A 14678-nucleotide genomic window follows, 5' to 3' on the forward strand; every position below is an offset into this window, starting at 1 on the left:
ATAGAATAAAAAATTGAGTTTGCTATGTTTAAATTCTTATTAAAATTTATTTAGAAACTAGTGACCCAGTGCATGAAATTCGTGCACATTAAAAGGGGGTTAATTAGAGGAAATAATTTAATATTGCTATTTGCCCTTTCTCTATAATAGAAGTGTCAGAGATGAAAGAAAATTAGTAAAATGTATATGAAAACCTTCCTCCTGTCAGAGTCTGGGGCTCACCACGGGACCCAGAGTCAAGTCCCTGCCCACCCACATGCACCTCAAAATTGCGTGAGACCCAGACCCGGCTGCCCCGCCCCCCCAATTGGACTAGATCCAGACCCGGCCAGTCCCACCCTTGTCAAGCCCTGCTGGGCAGGGGGCGTAGCCTCAGGTCCCCTGGCCCGGCGCCAGGACAGGGGTGTGTGGCCTGAGGTCACCCAGCCCAGACCGGGGTGGGGAGGGGGGTGCCTTGAGGTCCTCTGTCAAGCCCCGCCAGGTGGGGGACATGGCCTGAGATCCCCTGTCAAGCACCGCTGGGTGGGGGGCATGACCTGAGGACCCCGTCAAGCCCCACCAGGCGGGGGGTGCAGCCTCAGGTTCCCTGTCAAGCCCTGCTGGGTGGGGGCGTGGCCTGAGTTCCCCTGACCCAGCACTGGGGGTGCACTTTGAGGTCCCCCATCAAGCCCCTCTGGGTCGGGGGCACAGCCTGAGGTCCCCTGTCAAGCCCAGCCAGGGTGCTGGGGCGGGGGCCGCGGCCTGAGGTCCCCTAGACCAGTGGTCAGCAAATTCATTAGTCAACAGAGCCAAATATCAACAGTACAACGATTGAAATTTCTTTTGAGAGCCAAAAACCGACTTCTTCACATGGACCACGAAGTTTCAATCGCACTGTACGTGTGCGACCGCACGTGGTATTTTGTGGAAGAGCCACACTCAAGGGGCCAAAGAGCCGCATGTGGCTCGTGAGCTGCAGTTTGCCAACCACTGCCCTAGCCCAGCACCAGGATGAGAAGTGCACCTTGAGGTTCCCCGTCAAGCCCCGCCGGGTAGGGGGGCATGGCCTGAGGTCCCCCGGCCTGGTGCTGGGGCAGGGGGAGCAGCCTGAGGTCCCCTAGCCCAGCACCAGGAGGGAAAGCGCACCTTGAGCTCCCCTGTCAAGCCCTGCTGGGTGGGGGCGCGGCCTGAGATCCCCTGTCAAGCCCCAACGGGGCAGGGGAGGGCATAGCCTCAGGTCCCTGCTGATTGCTCGTTAAGGCTCCTTATGGGAACTTGGTCTCAGCTGTGGATGCAGCCATCTTTGTGACAGAGTGATGGTCAATTAGCATATTCCCTCTTTATTAGATAGGATTATTTTTCACGATTTCTTTAGTCTTTGCTTCTTGTAAATGATTTGAAAAATGAGACAGCATAGAGGGACCTGGAGAGTATTATGCTAAGTGAAATAAGTCAGTCAAGAGAAAGACAATTATCACATGATCACACTCATATGTAGGATCTAAGTAACAAAATAAACTGATGAACAGAGTGGACCCAGAGACATGGAAGCATGGAATAGAGTGCAGAATCTTAGAGGGAAGGAGGAGGAGGTTGGGTGGGTAGGAGGTAATCAAAGATCTTGTATGCATATATGCATAACCCATGGACACAGACAATAGGGTACTGAAGGCCTGAGGGGGGGGGAGTGGGAAGGACTGGAGGGGTTCAATGGGGGGGGGGGAAGGGAGCATATGTAATACTTTCAACAATAAAGAATTATTTTTTTTTAGTATGAAAAAATAGCCCTGGCCGGTGTGGCTCAGTTGGTTGGGTGTTATACTGTGCACTGAGAGGTCACTGGTTCGATTCCTGTTCAGGACACATGCCAGATTGCAGGCTCCATCCTTAGTTGGGGGCATAGAATGCAGCAGATTGGTGCTTCTCTCTCTCTCTCTCTCTCCCTCTCCTTTCCTCTGTCTCTAAAGATCAATAAAAATCTTTTTAATAAGTACATGAAAAAATAGAGCAGGTCCATTGGTGATGACTGTTTTCCCTGGTGTATAAGGTTAAACATAGGACTTACTTATCTCACATAAGCCATCGGGAAGAGAAATCAGGATCCTTTCTTATAGACTGCTTTTGACTTTCAATAATATAAATATCTCAAATGGGGAAAGGTCAGTTTAGGGCAGAGGGATCGTGGCTCAATAATGTTATCAAGGACACAGCTTGCTTCCACCTCTCTGTTATCTGCAATCTTGGTTTCATGCTCAGGCTAGTAGCAAGAGTGTTAGCATTACATGTAAACATCCAAAGGAAGGAAAAAAAAAAAAAAAAAGCACATTTCTCTTTAAGAGTGAGACAGCTTTTCCCAGAATCACCCCTTCTCCTCCAGCTCCTTTCCCTCTAGCCTTCTTGGCTAGAATTGCCCCACATGCTCATTCCTGAACTAATACCTTGCGAAAGGAATAGGATTACACTTAGATAATTCAGACTAGAGGTTGCAGATAATGTCAGTTTATCCTAAGGCACGTTGACCTGGGGGAGGTATGGACACCTGCACAAAACTGGGATTCTGTTAGGTAGAAGGGCTAACAGATATTAGGTAGGCTACAGTGGCCACAGCAGCTCCATACAGGAGCATCCAGCTGATATATTTTCTAAGATGTATGAGTGGGATGAAGTGAGTGAAATGTATGTCATTGGGAGATGAGCACCAGATGAGTGCTGCAGACTGGGACTATGATAAGTCTCAGGAATGAAGCAGTGACCAATAGATGACAGACAAAAAAAAAAAAAAAAAAAAAACAAAAAAAACAAAAAAAAAAACAACCACCAAGGAATGAAATGATGCAACTGGAGTGGGAGAGCTGTCTAGAGCTGGCTCCCAGAACCTTGCTGGTTAGGATTTTTCTGCACATTTAGAACCCAGAACGAGAGCTGTGGGGAGAGCCAAGATAAAGAAGAATGTGGTATTGAGAGGAAGCAGAGGGAGACAAGGGAGAGAGAGGAACCATTTGAGTTCCTTTTTTTCTCCCCTAACAGAAGTCTGTCCTTAATAATTTCAAATGCACACTCTCCCTTTCTAGTTGCCCAACCAGGATCAAAATTGAGGATGATGGCTGGGGTAGGCTGTTTTTGTTATTGTCTCTTGGATGATCCTGCACACTTGGACCAAGCTGGAACTGAAACAGTCCTTGGAGGGGAGGAACAAGGGACACCATGTCAAAATCCTCTTCAGTTTGCAGTTGCAGAAGCTTGATAGGCATATCAAGGGAATGCGGATTTCAGTTTGGAGAATAAAGAACATTTTTATTTATGTATCCCAAGGATGGGGTAAGGGAGAGTAGTGTGTTGTTGGGACATATGACCTGGGACCCTGTCTTAATAAAGTCACATCAGATTAGGCCAGTGATGGGCAACCTTTTGAGCTTGGTGTGTCAAACTTCGCCAAAAAACTGAGCATAACTCGGGTAGTGTGTCACTTTGAGGAAGAAACGTTATTTCATAAATGTTTCATCCTCAGGAGCAGCAAATGTTTCATCCTCGGCATGCGGCCGCCTCAGCGGCTGCGTGTCATCAGAAATGGCTACGCGTGTCAGTGCTGACACGCGTGTCATAGGTTCGCCATCACTGGATTAGGCCAATACTTGCTTTACAGGATACTGACCAATACTGGCAGTCCTATAAAGTAGATGCTCCCAGTAAATAGAAAGACCAAAGTTGCAAATCAGAGTTCTGTGTACACTTCTTTGTGTAAAAGGATGATTGCTCACCAGTATGAGTACTTAATCCACCATTTTAAGAGTACAATTCAGAAGGAAATAATGAGTTTTAATTTCCATCATTTCCCCCTTACCTTTGTGAAATTTCAGCACATCATCATTCACAGTTTCCTACCAATGCCAAAACCCCACACCATAAAAACTGATAATGCAAATTAAAATAAGCCAAGAAGTTATTTTTTATTACTTATATTTATGGGAACACATTTGTTTCTTTGCGTCTCCACGTTTCTTTGCATCTGAACAAGTGAGAATCCAGGTGAGAAACTGTTCACTGCTGGTGAAGAAGGAGCCAGCGGAGGCAGGGGCACCATCTTACTAACTTGATGGCCATCCTCAGAAAAGGGGGGAGCTAACATTATGAGGCATCGATTGAGGAGCTGCTCTGCGTTGGGCCAGGTCTTTCACCAGCTCGGGCCGAAGTTCTCACGGAGAGTGGGTGGAACTGGGAATTAAAGGGGACTCAAAGATGATTCAAACACAACACCTCCTTTCCCCCCAAACCAAATCGTATCTGTCGCTGATATCAGATCATTATGCTCCTTGATGGTTAGGGAAGAAACATTCCTTTGTTATACAATAGTATCCGTTTCTAAATCGATGGTAGTGAATTCCATGTGTTCACTTTCACACGCAACTTTTTATGTAACTGTGGTATGGTGGCCCAAGATGCCAAACAAAGCAAATGATTCAAATAAAAAGTTAAAAAAAAATTAAAACCCAAGACATCTAATCTGGGTTTGGTAGAAACACGCCAACTAACACCTCGGGGGGTGTGAGATTCAAACGGAAACAGCAAACGTCGTGCATCCCACCCCGTCCTCCAGCGCGCGCGGTCTGCACGCGGGCCCTTGCACCTGTGCACGGCGAGAACTCCGGTTCAGCGGCTTTGTCTCGGAAGAACAAGGATCCGCCCAGCGGCTCCCTCGCTGTTTGGAAACCACGAAGCCGCCTCGGGAAGCCCGGCGGCCCCTGGAGCGGCGCCCCCGGAGCAGCCCACCCGGCGGCGCGGCGCCCGCCCCCGCCCGTCGGGCCCTTTAAGCGCCGCGCGCGCCGCCGCCGCCCCCGCCCCCGCCCCCCGCGCGCCGCGAGCACGGGGCCGCTCGAGCCGGCCGCGCCTCCCGCCGGGGTTACGTGAGCCCGGGGCGGGCCACCGTCAGGCCAATGGCCGCCGCCGGGGTGGCCGAGCTCCTCCCGCGCCGCCGCCGCCGCCGCTGCCGCCGCGGTGGAACTGCGGGCTCCTCCCGCAGGAGATAACTGTCAGCGTGCGAGGCGGTGGCGGCAGCGGGCCGGCTCCGTCCTATGACCGGCCGCCGGCGGCCCCGGCCCCGAGCAGAGTTCCTCCGCCGCGGCGGCCCCGCGCTCCCGCCGCCGCGATGGCCCCGCCGCCGGGGCCGCCGCCCCCGGCTGCGCGCTGAGCCGCCGGCCCCCGGAGCGCCCCGGCCGGAGCCGCAGCCGCAGCATCATGGCCCCGACGCTGCTCCAGAAGCTCTTCAACAAAAAGGGCAGCGGCGGCGGCGGCAGCTCGGCCGCGGCGTCTGCCCAGGGCAGGGCCCCCAAGGAAGGACCCGCCTTTAGGTGAGGGGGCGCCGAGGGCGAGGCTGGCACGGGACCGACTTGGCTGCGGTGCCCGCGGGGGTGGGAGGCGAAGTCGATGGGCCGCCCGGGACGTCGCAGCCCACCGCCGGCGCGGGGTCCCGGGCTGGTCGTCGCGGATGCGCGTCGGATCCGAGTGTGGCCCCGAAACCTTGGAGACCACGAGGGTCCCCCCTTTCCCGGTCTCTCTCCCTCACCGTCTCTCTCGCTCTCCCCACTACTCCGGGTCCCTTCCTCCTTCCAGAGTTGTTCCTTGGCGTTCCCGGGCGTGCACGGGCTTGGCCGGGGAGGTGGGGGCTTGGCCGGGAATTGGGGTGAACCCTTTCCCCGCAGAGCCGCCTGGGCGACGCTGCGGGCGCTGCGAAGCGGTGAGCTGTCATTTGGAGGGCAGCTCCAGACCCATTGTGTACGTGACGACAGTGTTTCGAAGTTGTGGAGGAGCAACAGTCACGAGGAAGGCATCTTCCTCCTCCTTGCTGGCTGTACCTGACCAGCTCGCAGACGAGTGGATAAAAGTGTGTTAATTTCCACCCCATCGGGGAGGTGGATGCCGCCTGATGCGTGGAAACGGGGAGTGAAATGCTTTTCCGCAAACGGCCGAGATCTCAGTTCGACCAAGCTGGTGCGGATGGTTCACACGTGCGACCGCGGAGAGCACACACCTTTGCATAATAACAGCTCGCATGTATGGAGCAGGAAAGATCTGAAGTGCTTTCTGTCGATTTCGCATTTATTTCTCCAGCTGCCCTGTGAGGTCGGTGCTCTTACAATTCCCATTTTACAGAAGAGAAAACTTCAAGTCACCGGAGAACTTGAAACAGTTTGCCCAAGATCCGCAGCTGTACTTGGCAGAGCCTGCATGCATTTTGACCACAGAATCCAGTCTTTTAAAATCTTTTTGCTCTTCTGCTTTCAAGGGCTGACTTTTAAAAGATGCCTTAAAATGCACTCTTAGGTTGGGAAGTTCATTTGCTTACTTTCAACATTTTTGTTTGTTTGTTTGTTTGTTTTCCTTCCCCAGCAAAATCTTTCTTATGGAGCATCTACTTCCAACTGTAACACTCTGCTAGGGCTTTCTGCCCAAACTGTCTTGCAAAAGCAGTTTATTATTAAACAAGTCTAGTCCCACTGTAGTAAACCTTTTAAAAGTTGCAAGTGTATGAGTAAATTTTATTATTAAGTTTTGTATTCTAGATTTTGCTTTTCTGGAATTCCATTCCTTTAAAACACACACAGCCCCTCACTGCATTTATATGAACATTAAATACCAATAGTTTGTATTTGTGGGGTGGGTATGGGTATGTGCTGTTGTTTGGAAGGTAAATTGTGAGGACTTGAAACTGCCTTAGTTAAAGGCTCATGTTTCCTTTAGGCTAACTGAATCCTTACAATTTGAGTAGGGAATTCTATTCCTTTCATTGCCTTGAGTACTAGTGATGCTGTGTTCCTTCTCAGAATGGTAGAATTACTTCAGACTCAAGGTGTGTAATTTCTTCTCTTCCCTTTTAGTAACCCAGACTCAACCAAGGGAACAAAGCCTGCAGAGAAAAGGGCATGTGTGTTACAGGTGTTTTTACTTTGGCAGCCATTTGTCAAAGGCGTTTGAAGCCATTTCAATGCTAGTGGAGGTAGTTGAGTGACATGGTGCTCTCTTCCCCATTGCTCACCATCATTTCCTCCATCCACAAGTTTAAGTGTATTTTGAACAAAAAAAATTGTGGCTGTATTTAGGGAAATACAATACATTAGGGAAATTGATTCCCACTTGATGGGAACACTTGTCAGTGTGGTGTTCTGACTTTCCATTGGTAGTTCTGATGAAGAACACAAAGTTGTACCAAGGACTGTTTCTGTGGTTTTGTTTTAAATTGACCTCGTTAGGATTTTCTACAAGTTTTTATGATAAAGGTCTTTGGGAGAATAGGTGATCTCTCACTGAACCTCTCACTTGATGACGGCCCTTCATCTAGGGCAGTGGTTCTCAACCTTTCTAATGCTGCGACCCTTTAATACAGTTCCTGATGTTGTGGTGACCCCAACCATAAAATTATTTTCGTTGCTACTTCATTACTGTAATTTTGCTACTGTTATGAATCGTAATGTAAATATCCGTGTTTTCCGATGGTCTTAGGCAACCCACAGGTTGAGAACCGCTGCTATAGAGCCTAAGACCATCGGAAAACACAGATATTTACATTACGATTCATAACAGTAGCAAAATTACAGTTATGAAGTAGCAACGAAAATAATTTTATGGTTGGGGTCACCACAACATCAGGAACTGTATTAAAGGGTTGCGGCATTAGAAAGGTTGAGAATCACTGATCTAGGGGTCATGTGAAACAGCAGCCGCCAATAAAGACCCAGTAAATGAGGACAAATCACCAGCGCACCCAAGCAAGTCTTTCCTCCTGCTTTTTACCTGGCTTAACTCTTAGATGCTGTGCAGTGCTCCTGGGAAAAGCCTCCTGGAGAATTTCCCCTGCAAAATAATGACCTTGTGCTTCATCTTATCCAGATTTATCCAAATAGGAGCTAGCATGTGCTTTTTGGAGACGGGAATGCCTCATACAGGATATTAGCTGCCCTTGGAAGCCCACTTTGTAGTTGAAAAGATTTCAAGAAACTAAGATAAAATTGTTAGCCCAGGCCAGTGTGGCTCAGTTGGTTGAGCATTGTCCCATGCACTGAGAGGTCGCCAGTTCAATTCCCGGTCAGGGCACATGCCTGGGTTGCAGGCTGTATCTCCAGTAGGGGGCGTGCAGGAGGCAGCCAATAGATGGTTCTCTCTCTCAAATCAATAAAAACATAATTAAAAATAGAAAATATTTCGGTTAAAAATCTAGTATTCTTAATATGAATTTGAATTTATATTCTTCAGTGCATTTAAATACATAATGTAATTTGTAGATCTTGAGAGTGAAAGGTCCCCTAAAGATTCAGGTAGACTTTCTGGGCAGTTTTATAGCATATACTAGAGGCCTGGTGCAAGACATTCGTGTACTAGGGGAGGGTCCCTCAGCCTGGCCTGTGCCCTTGCGCAGTCCGGGACCCCTTGGCCCTGCTGCGGAGGTGGGAGAGGCTCCCGCCACCACTGTTGTTCACCAGCCGTGAGCAGGCTTCTGGCTGAGCCGTGCTCTAGGAGCGCGCTGACCACCATGGGGCAGCTCCTGTTTTGAGCTTCTGCCCCCTGGTGGTCAGTGCACATCATAGCGACTGGTTGTTCCGCCTTTCGGTCGATTTGCATAGTAGCCTTTTATTATATAGGATTGCTATATATTTTTGAGAAAGACCTAAGTAAAAAGAAGGTTTGCACACACAAACACATCTTTTTGTTTTAGAGTTTGTGGAAGCCTATTATATATTTTTCTTTCTGTGATGGACTTGGACTAGTTATTTTAAACTTTTCTCCACGTCTCTAAAGTTTTGCCTTTTATCAAGTTTTTCCCCGGATGTTACTCTGTTCACTCTTGGGCACTTCCTAGTCATTTCCCTGGGTTTCTTACTGTTCTCTCATTCCTCTAGTTTTCCCATACTGTAGTTGATTAGAAAGGAACTTGTTGTTCAATATAAGCAGCTTATATCAAAGGTCATTTTCAGATCTTCATGTTTTCTGGCATTCCATTTAAAAAGAGAATCGTCACAGTCAAGATTCCTTCCTTAAGTGTATATCTTTTCAGAGCTTGCCAAAAAGCCTTTTTCATAGCTTTGAGGAAAGGGGTTCCTAGGAAAACAAAAGGAATCAAAGAGATTGAATTTACATGTTTGGGAGAAATAGTTAGGAACAATATATGATTAAGGTATTTGTGAAGTGTAAGCCCTATTTAAAGTTATAAAACTGCATTGTGGTCTTGAAATTTGAGAAAATTCTCTATTTGCTGGTCTTCAGAATGCTTTCACTTTTAATTAAGTGATACATAAATATATTTTTGAATAATCCTTTTTTCCAGAAGGATAAATTAGAACAAAAAAAGATTATTTGTCTAGTGGCTCAAATCAGAGGTAGCATTGGGTTCTTAGTTACTTTGGATTTAAGGTCAACATGTTTAGGAAATTTTTAAAAGCCAAGATATGCTCAGTGACATGCACATCTGGTTCAAGATTGAAGTTTGATCTTAAAGGGTTTTTTAAAAATGTCTCTGGTCAATCAGTGGACTAGTTTCCACCTAAAATGTATATGCAGCTGGGAGGTGAAAAAGATCATGGGTTAGCAAATGTTTTATTTTGGACCAGTTGAATGAAGTGAGTAAGCATATATATCATGTGGATATAAGGAGTAAATAAAAGCATTTCAGCTGCTTAGTAGCTAGTTGTGTAAATGCTAGAAAGAGTAGACTCCACTCCTCCCCTCCAGTCCTGAATGGCCTAGTTAGTGCTAATCCACAGTCTGTTAGAACAACTTTAAGTAATCTGTTACCAGGCTAGTATAAATATAATTCAATCCACTTGTCATCATTATAGAATAGCATCTGAGGCTCATGTGCTTGTGGTTTTGTGCTCCACCTGTACAAGTCAGGGTAGGACACCCTTGGTCCCGCCTACTGGAATTTGCTGTCTAAAGGACAACAGCTTATATACCAGGATGAGTATACAGCTAGTAACACTTGGAAACTATAACAAGAAGATAATTCAAACACTGAGAAAGACTACATCTCTACATTAAATACAGCATTAAGAGCTCACCACAGTCGTGCTTTGTATGGCTGAGGGCAGGACCATGACCCCACAGAGGGATGTTACACAGAATTGCTTCCTCTCTCCCCCTCCCATTGCAGCTCCCAGGATACAAGCATTTCTAATGATATTTTTCTGAGGTAGGGTAGAGAATATTCTGGGAAAAAAAACCACAGTTTAGTCCACTACACTCATATTTTTAATGCCTATAACAAAACATGTGACACATAAATAGTTTTGATTTCTTGTTATTGGAGAATTGCGTGGATTGCCTTTCTCTGTTGCTAATGGGAGTGGGGTTCTTGGGGTACATTTCCGGAGGAGAATGAGATGAAATACAGTGATATTCCCTCTACTTTCTAAAAGCCTTCCCGGCCCTAGCCGGTGCTCAGTGGTTAGAGTGTTGACTTATGGACTGAAGGGTTGCAGGTGCAGGGTGCACACCCAAGTTGCAGGCTCCTTCCCTGACTCCCGTGGAGGGGTGTGCGGGAGGCAACCAATCGATGTGTCTCTCTCATATCGATGTTTCTCTGTCTCTCCCTCTTCCTTTCACTCTCTAAAAACTAATAGACAAAATATCTTTGGGTGAGGATTAAAAAAATAAAAGTCTTCCTGTGTGTTTTCTTGCCTGCTGTTGTGGATTTATTGGCACACTCCTTACATTCTTGTTTTGAAACTTGCCATACATTGTGGGGGGTTATTAGAGATTTTGGGGGAGGTAAGAAAGGAACTGACTGTTCCATCTAATGCAGTGGGTTCTGTTAAAAGCACCTGGGAGACAGATTAAGGAGACCATTGATTTAGTACAGCTTCATGCATATGTGAAACCCAACAAGTCTCTTCATTTCTCTGGTCCTCATTTGTAAAATGACAGCATCAGTGCTGTGTAATAAATAGCGTTGTGGTGAGGAGGTAACCATGAGTTTGGAAGCCTTTTGAACAGAATACAATGCAATACCAAATGGTTTAAGTATTACCAGGAGCCTTTTAAGTCATGGAGTTCAGTATTACTCATATTGAAGCTTTACTAAAATTGAATCATTTTTCAGAATGATTCAATCTAAAGGACAACAGATCATATATTCATTATATATATGAATTCCTTTTTATTTTTCTTTAGATGGGAGACTTGAGATAGAACACAGACATGTTTCTATTTACTTACTTTTATTTACCTTGATATTGTCAGAGATAAAACAGACCCGAGTTTTCAGAGGAGTGTTAAGGACACTCAGCAGGCAGTAACTCCACCTTAATCTGTCTCCCAGGTGCTTTTAACAGAACCCACAGCATTAGATGGAACAGTCAGTTCCTTTCTTACCTCCCCATTGTATTCTGGAGGTGACTGGGAGTTCAGAAATATTTTAAAGACTTTGGTGCATTAGTTTTTCAGAATTATTTGCAAGTTCTTTAAAAAAATCACGAATAAAATCTGATTTAGCCAAAGGGGGAAATTTGTTAAACAGAATGATATAGCCACAATGGATGATATTCTGCAGCAGCCAAATCATTATTTATATGTATATATACTGTATATACACACACACATATATACATGCACATATACACAGGTTTATTTGTGTATATATGCATACATGGAAATGTGTTATCAATAGAAAAAGTAAAAAATAAGATATAAAGTTATATGAACAATATTTTAAAATACGAGTGTGTAGTTTGATTATGCATATATGGACGAGGGTTAGGAACACCTTACATCAGCATATTAACGGGTTGCCAAGGGGTGGGTGAAAATTTTATTTTACTCTTTTGTGGGGAGTTTTGGTTGATTTTTTGGATTTTTCTCTAATAAATTTACATTACTTTTGTGATTTAAATTATTTGAAATGTTAAATAGTTGTTGGGGTATTTTACACTATGAAAAAGTGAGAATAAAGTATGGAAAAATTTGATTTGGATAAAAACTCATAGAATTTTTCCTCTTTGTTAAAATAACTAGTAGTTCCTGTTATTAAAAGTAATATGCTGTGAATTTTAATGTACTTAAAACCTAAGTTCATTGTGAACCATAGGAAGCCAATTTAATTGGTGATGCTGATAATTGTAGGCATTATACATGTGCAAATTTTCACTAGTCAGGCTGGGTCACTGCTTCCCAAGCCTTAGAGTCCAGGGTGGCCTTTACTCATGGAAACTATAACAAGAAGATAATTCAAACACTGAGAAAGACTACATCTCTACATTAAATACAGCATTAAGAGCTCACCACAGTCATGCTTTGTATGGCTGAGGGCAGGACCATGATCAAGAGAGATCTAATTAACATTTATTTGAAATATGTTTATAAAAAAGTGACACAACTTTTTAGATTTGGGGAAAACTTGGGTAAGTTAAGGGGCTTGGCTTGGATATATTTAAAGTTAAAACATGTACTATAATTTTAAGTTCTGAATTGATCATCTTACACATTGTTATTTGATTTAGTGGGTGGTCTTGAGAGATGGTCTGGGCATGTGGTCTTTTAATACAAGTATGGATCTGGCCCAGTCGGAGTAGCTTCAACCTATGAACCAGGCGGTCACGGTTTGATTCCTGGCCAGGGCACATGCCCGGGTTACAGGCAGGATCCCCAGTAGGGGATGTGCAGAAGGCAGCCAGTCAATGATTCTATCTCTCTTCCTCTCCTTTCCTCTCTGAAATCAATATATATATATATATATATATATATATATATATATATATATATATATATATATATATATTTTTTTTTTTTTTTAAAGGAGAGAATTAGTTTTTGTTGGGACTTTAAGTTGTGTTTCTCATGGTTTGCTTGTGAGGTCAGTGTAAGGAAACTACTGTGCTGTTGTGTTTTCTTGGCAAAGGAAGTTGTAAAAGATTGTCCTTGCACTCATAAAGTGCTTTGGCTGTGAACGTGAACTCCTGGTGGGTGAATCTGATTTGGGAACTGGTCCTGCACTTATTTCTCCAGCCACTGTTTTTCTTGGTGTGGGCGAAAAGGAACAAATGTTTTATCCTGATTGTACAAGTCCCTTGCCTAGTGTGAATTGTTAAGCCTGTACTATGAGGTCATGCCTTTGGCTGTACAAATCAGTCTTTCCCTTTGCATATAAGAAGGCTGAAATATTTGGTGAGTTTCTACTTAGCAAGCGTTCTTTATCTCAGGTTTGTGAAAAATGATTATTATGTCAAAGAGGAAAAACAGGATGGACTTTTCCAGTTAACTGGGCATGAAATAGTGATTTCCCTCAACTCCACCCGGTCTGTAAATGGAACATCCATGACTCACTTCTCAGGGGCACACAGGCACTTTTGTAACCAGTGCTCGAATGGGAGGGTGGGTTGGGGATGGAAGGAGATGGGCTGGCATCCCACTGTGTTCAGTCAGAATCTGTCCAGCTGCCTTTATAATGGACTTCTGAAAAGGACAATGTGCCTTCTCACATATCATGCTACATATTTTTTTCTTATTGCACTTTCTGTTTGTGCCAAAATAATACAACATATTAAATGCAATAAATGTAGCTATTAATACTATCATGCTGTGGATAAGGGTTGTATAGCACAGTGCTCTTTCTCTTACATAAGATTTTACTGTCATATTCCTCTTTAACTGTATACCTTTCACTTCTGTATATATTTAGAATATTTTTTCTAGTTATTTGTCCCTGAATCTTGCTTAATTTGTAGATTGTGCTCTGGAATATGTGGCCAGCATAGTATTTAAAGAGATACATGTACTGTTTTAGGAAGATGACTTTATCACCACACCTAAGGCTTTTTAATCATAAATAAGCGCATTTCTGTATTTGATATTCTACATCTTTTAATAAATGATCATTGATGTTTGATTATCCACTGTTGTCTAATTGAAAATGACCACCAATTCATGGAGGTTGTCTAAGTGAGAGTGGCCATTGAGGCAGTAGAAATTCATCCCCCCAAAAACTTATGGAGTTGGATTGAGAACCGACATATCTAGTGGAGCCCTCAGACTTGGTCCCAGTAAAGATAGTTGCATGTTGGAAATTAATAATTTAATTAAGCAGCATGTGTCAGCAACCTTAACTCGGTGTGTTTATGACAGAAATATTTTTCTAGGAAAACTCAGAGTCTAGTTATTTGAATGTACTCTACGTTACATTGTATATATAGATATCAGCAGAAAGTAAACGTGTACATGAGTTTACTTGGAAATTTAACAAAATTTACTTGGAAATTTTTCCAGTTTACTTGGAAATTTAACAAAACCTAAGAAATATACTAACTTTAGAAGTGTCTGCTTTTTCTTGATTTTATGTATATTCAATACTCTATAATCCTAAATGCAGCATCACCAAAATTTAATGGTCAAACAGTTATTAATTCTATTTATTTGTGGCCTACTCTGACCAAAAGGTGTGTGTGTGTGTGTGTGTGTGTGTGTGTTCAATATTTTATTTATGATATATTTCCACAGAACACATTAACATTTACTTTGACAGTTTTATGAACAGAATATGAGAATTTGCTTAAGAGTACACATATACCAGTTAAATGGAATTGAGTGGATTTTTGCATTTCATTGAATGAATTCTATTAACTACACTTTTTGTTCAGTTGTCATGGCAACTCTGTTTCTTCACAACTTGAGGACAAGTTAGATGTTAACCAGCACATTCCTCAAGGGATGAAACAGGTGTT

At 44.2% G+C, this 14678-nt stretch overlaps 1 protein-coding gene across 1 annotated transcript in view; it reads left to right on the plus strand.

Moving 5' to 3' along the window:
• The first annotated feature begins 4945 nt into the window (after nucleotides 1-4945).
• The window catches only part of FNIP2 (folliculin interacting protein 2), a 137595-nt gene continuing 127862 nt past the window's right edge, over nucleotides 4946-14678 (plus strand). The window contains exon 1 of the mRNA XM_079770424.1: nucleotides 4946-5324. Within this exon, the coding sequence (XP_079626550.1) occupies nucleotides 5212-5324 (113 nt within the window). The 5' untranslated portion in view covers nucleotides 4946-5211. The remainder of the gene's footprint in view (nucleotides 5325-14678) is intronic.

Source organism: Cnephaeus nilssonii (assembly GCF_951640355.1).
Source record: "Cnephaeus nilssonii genome assembly, chromosome: 5".
Lineage (NCBI taxonomy): Eukaryota > Metazoa > Chordata > Mammalia > Chiroptera > Vespertilionidae > Cnephaeus > Cnephaeus nilssonii.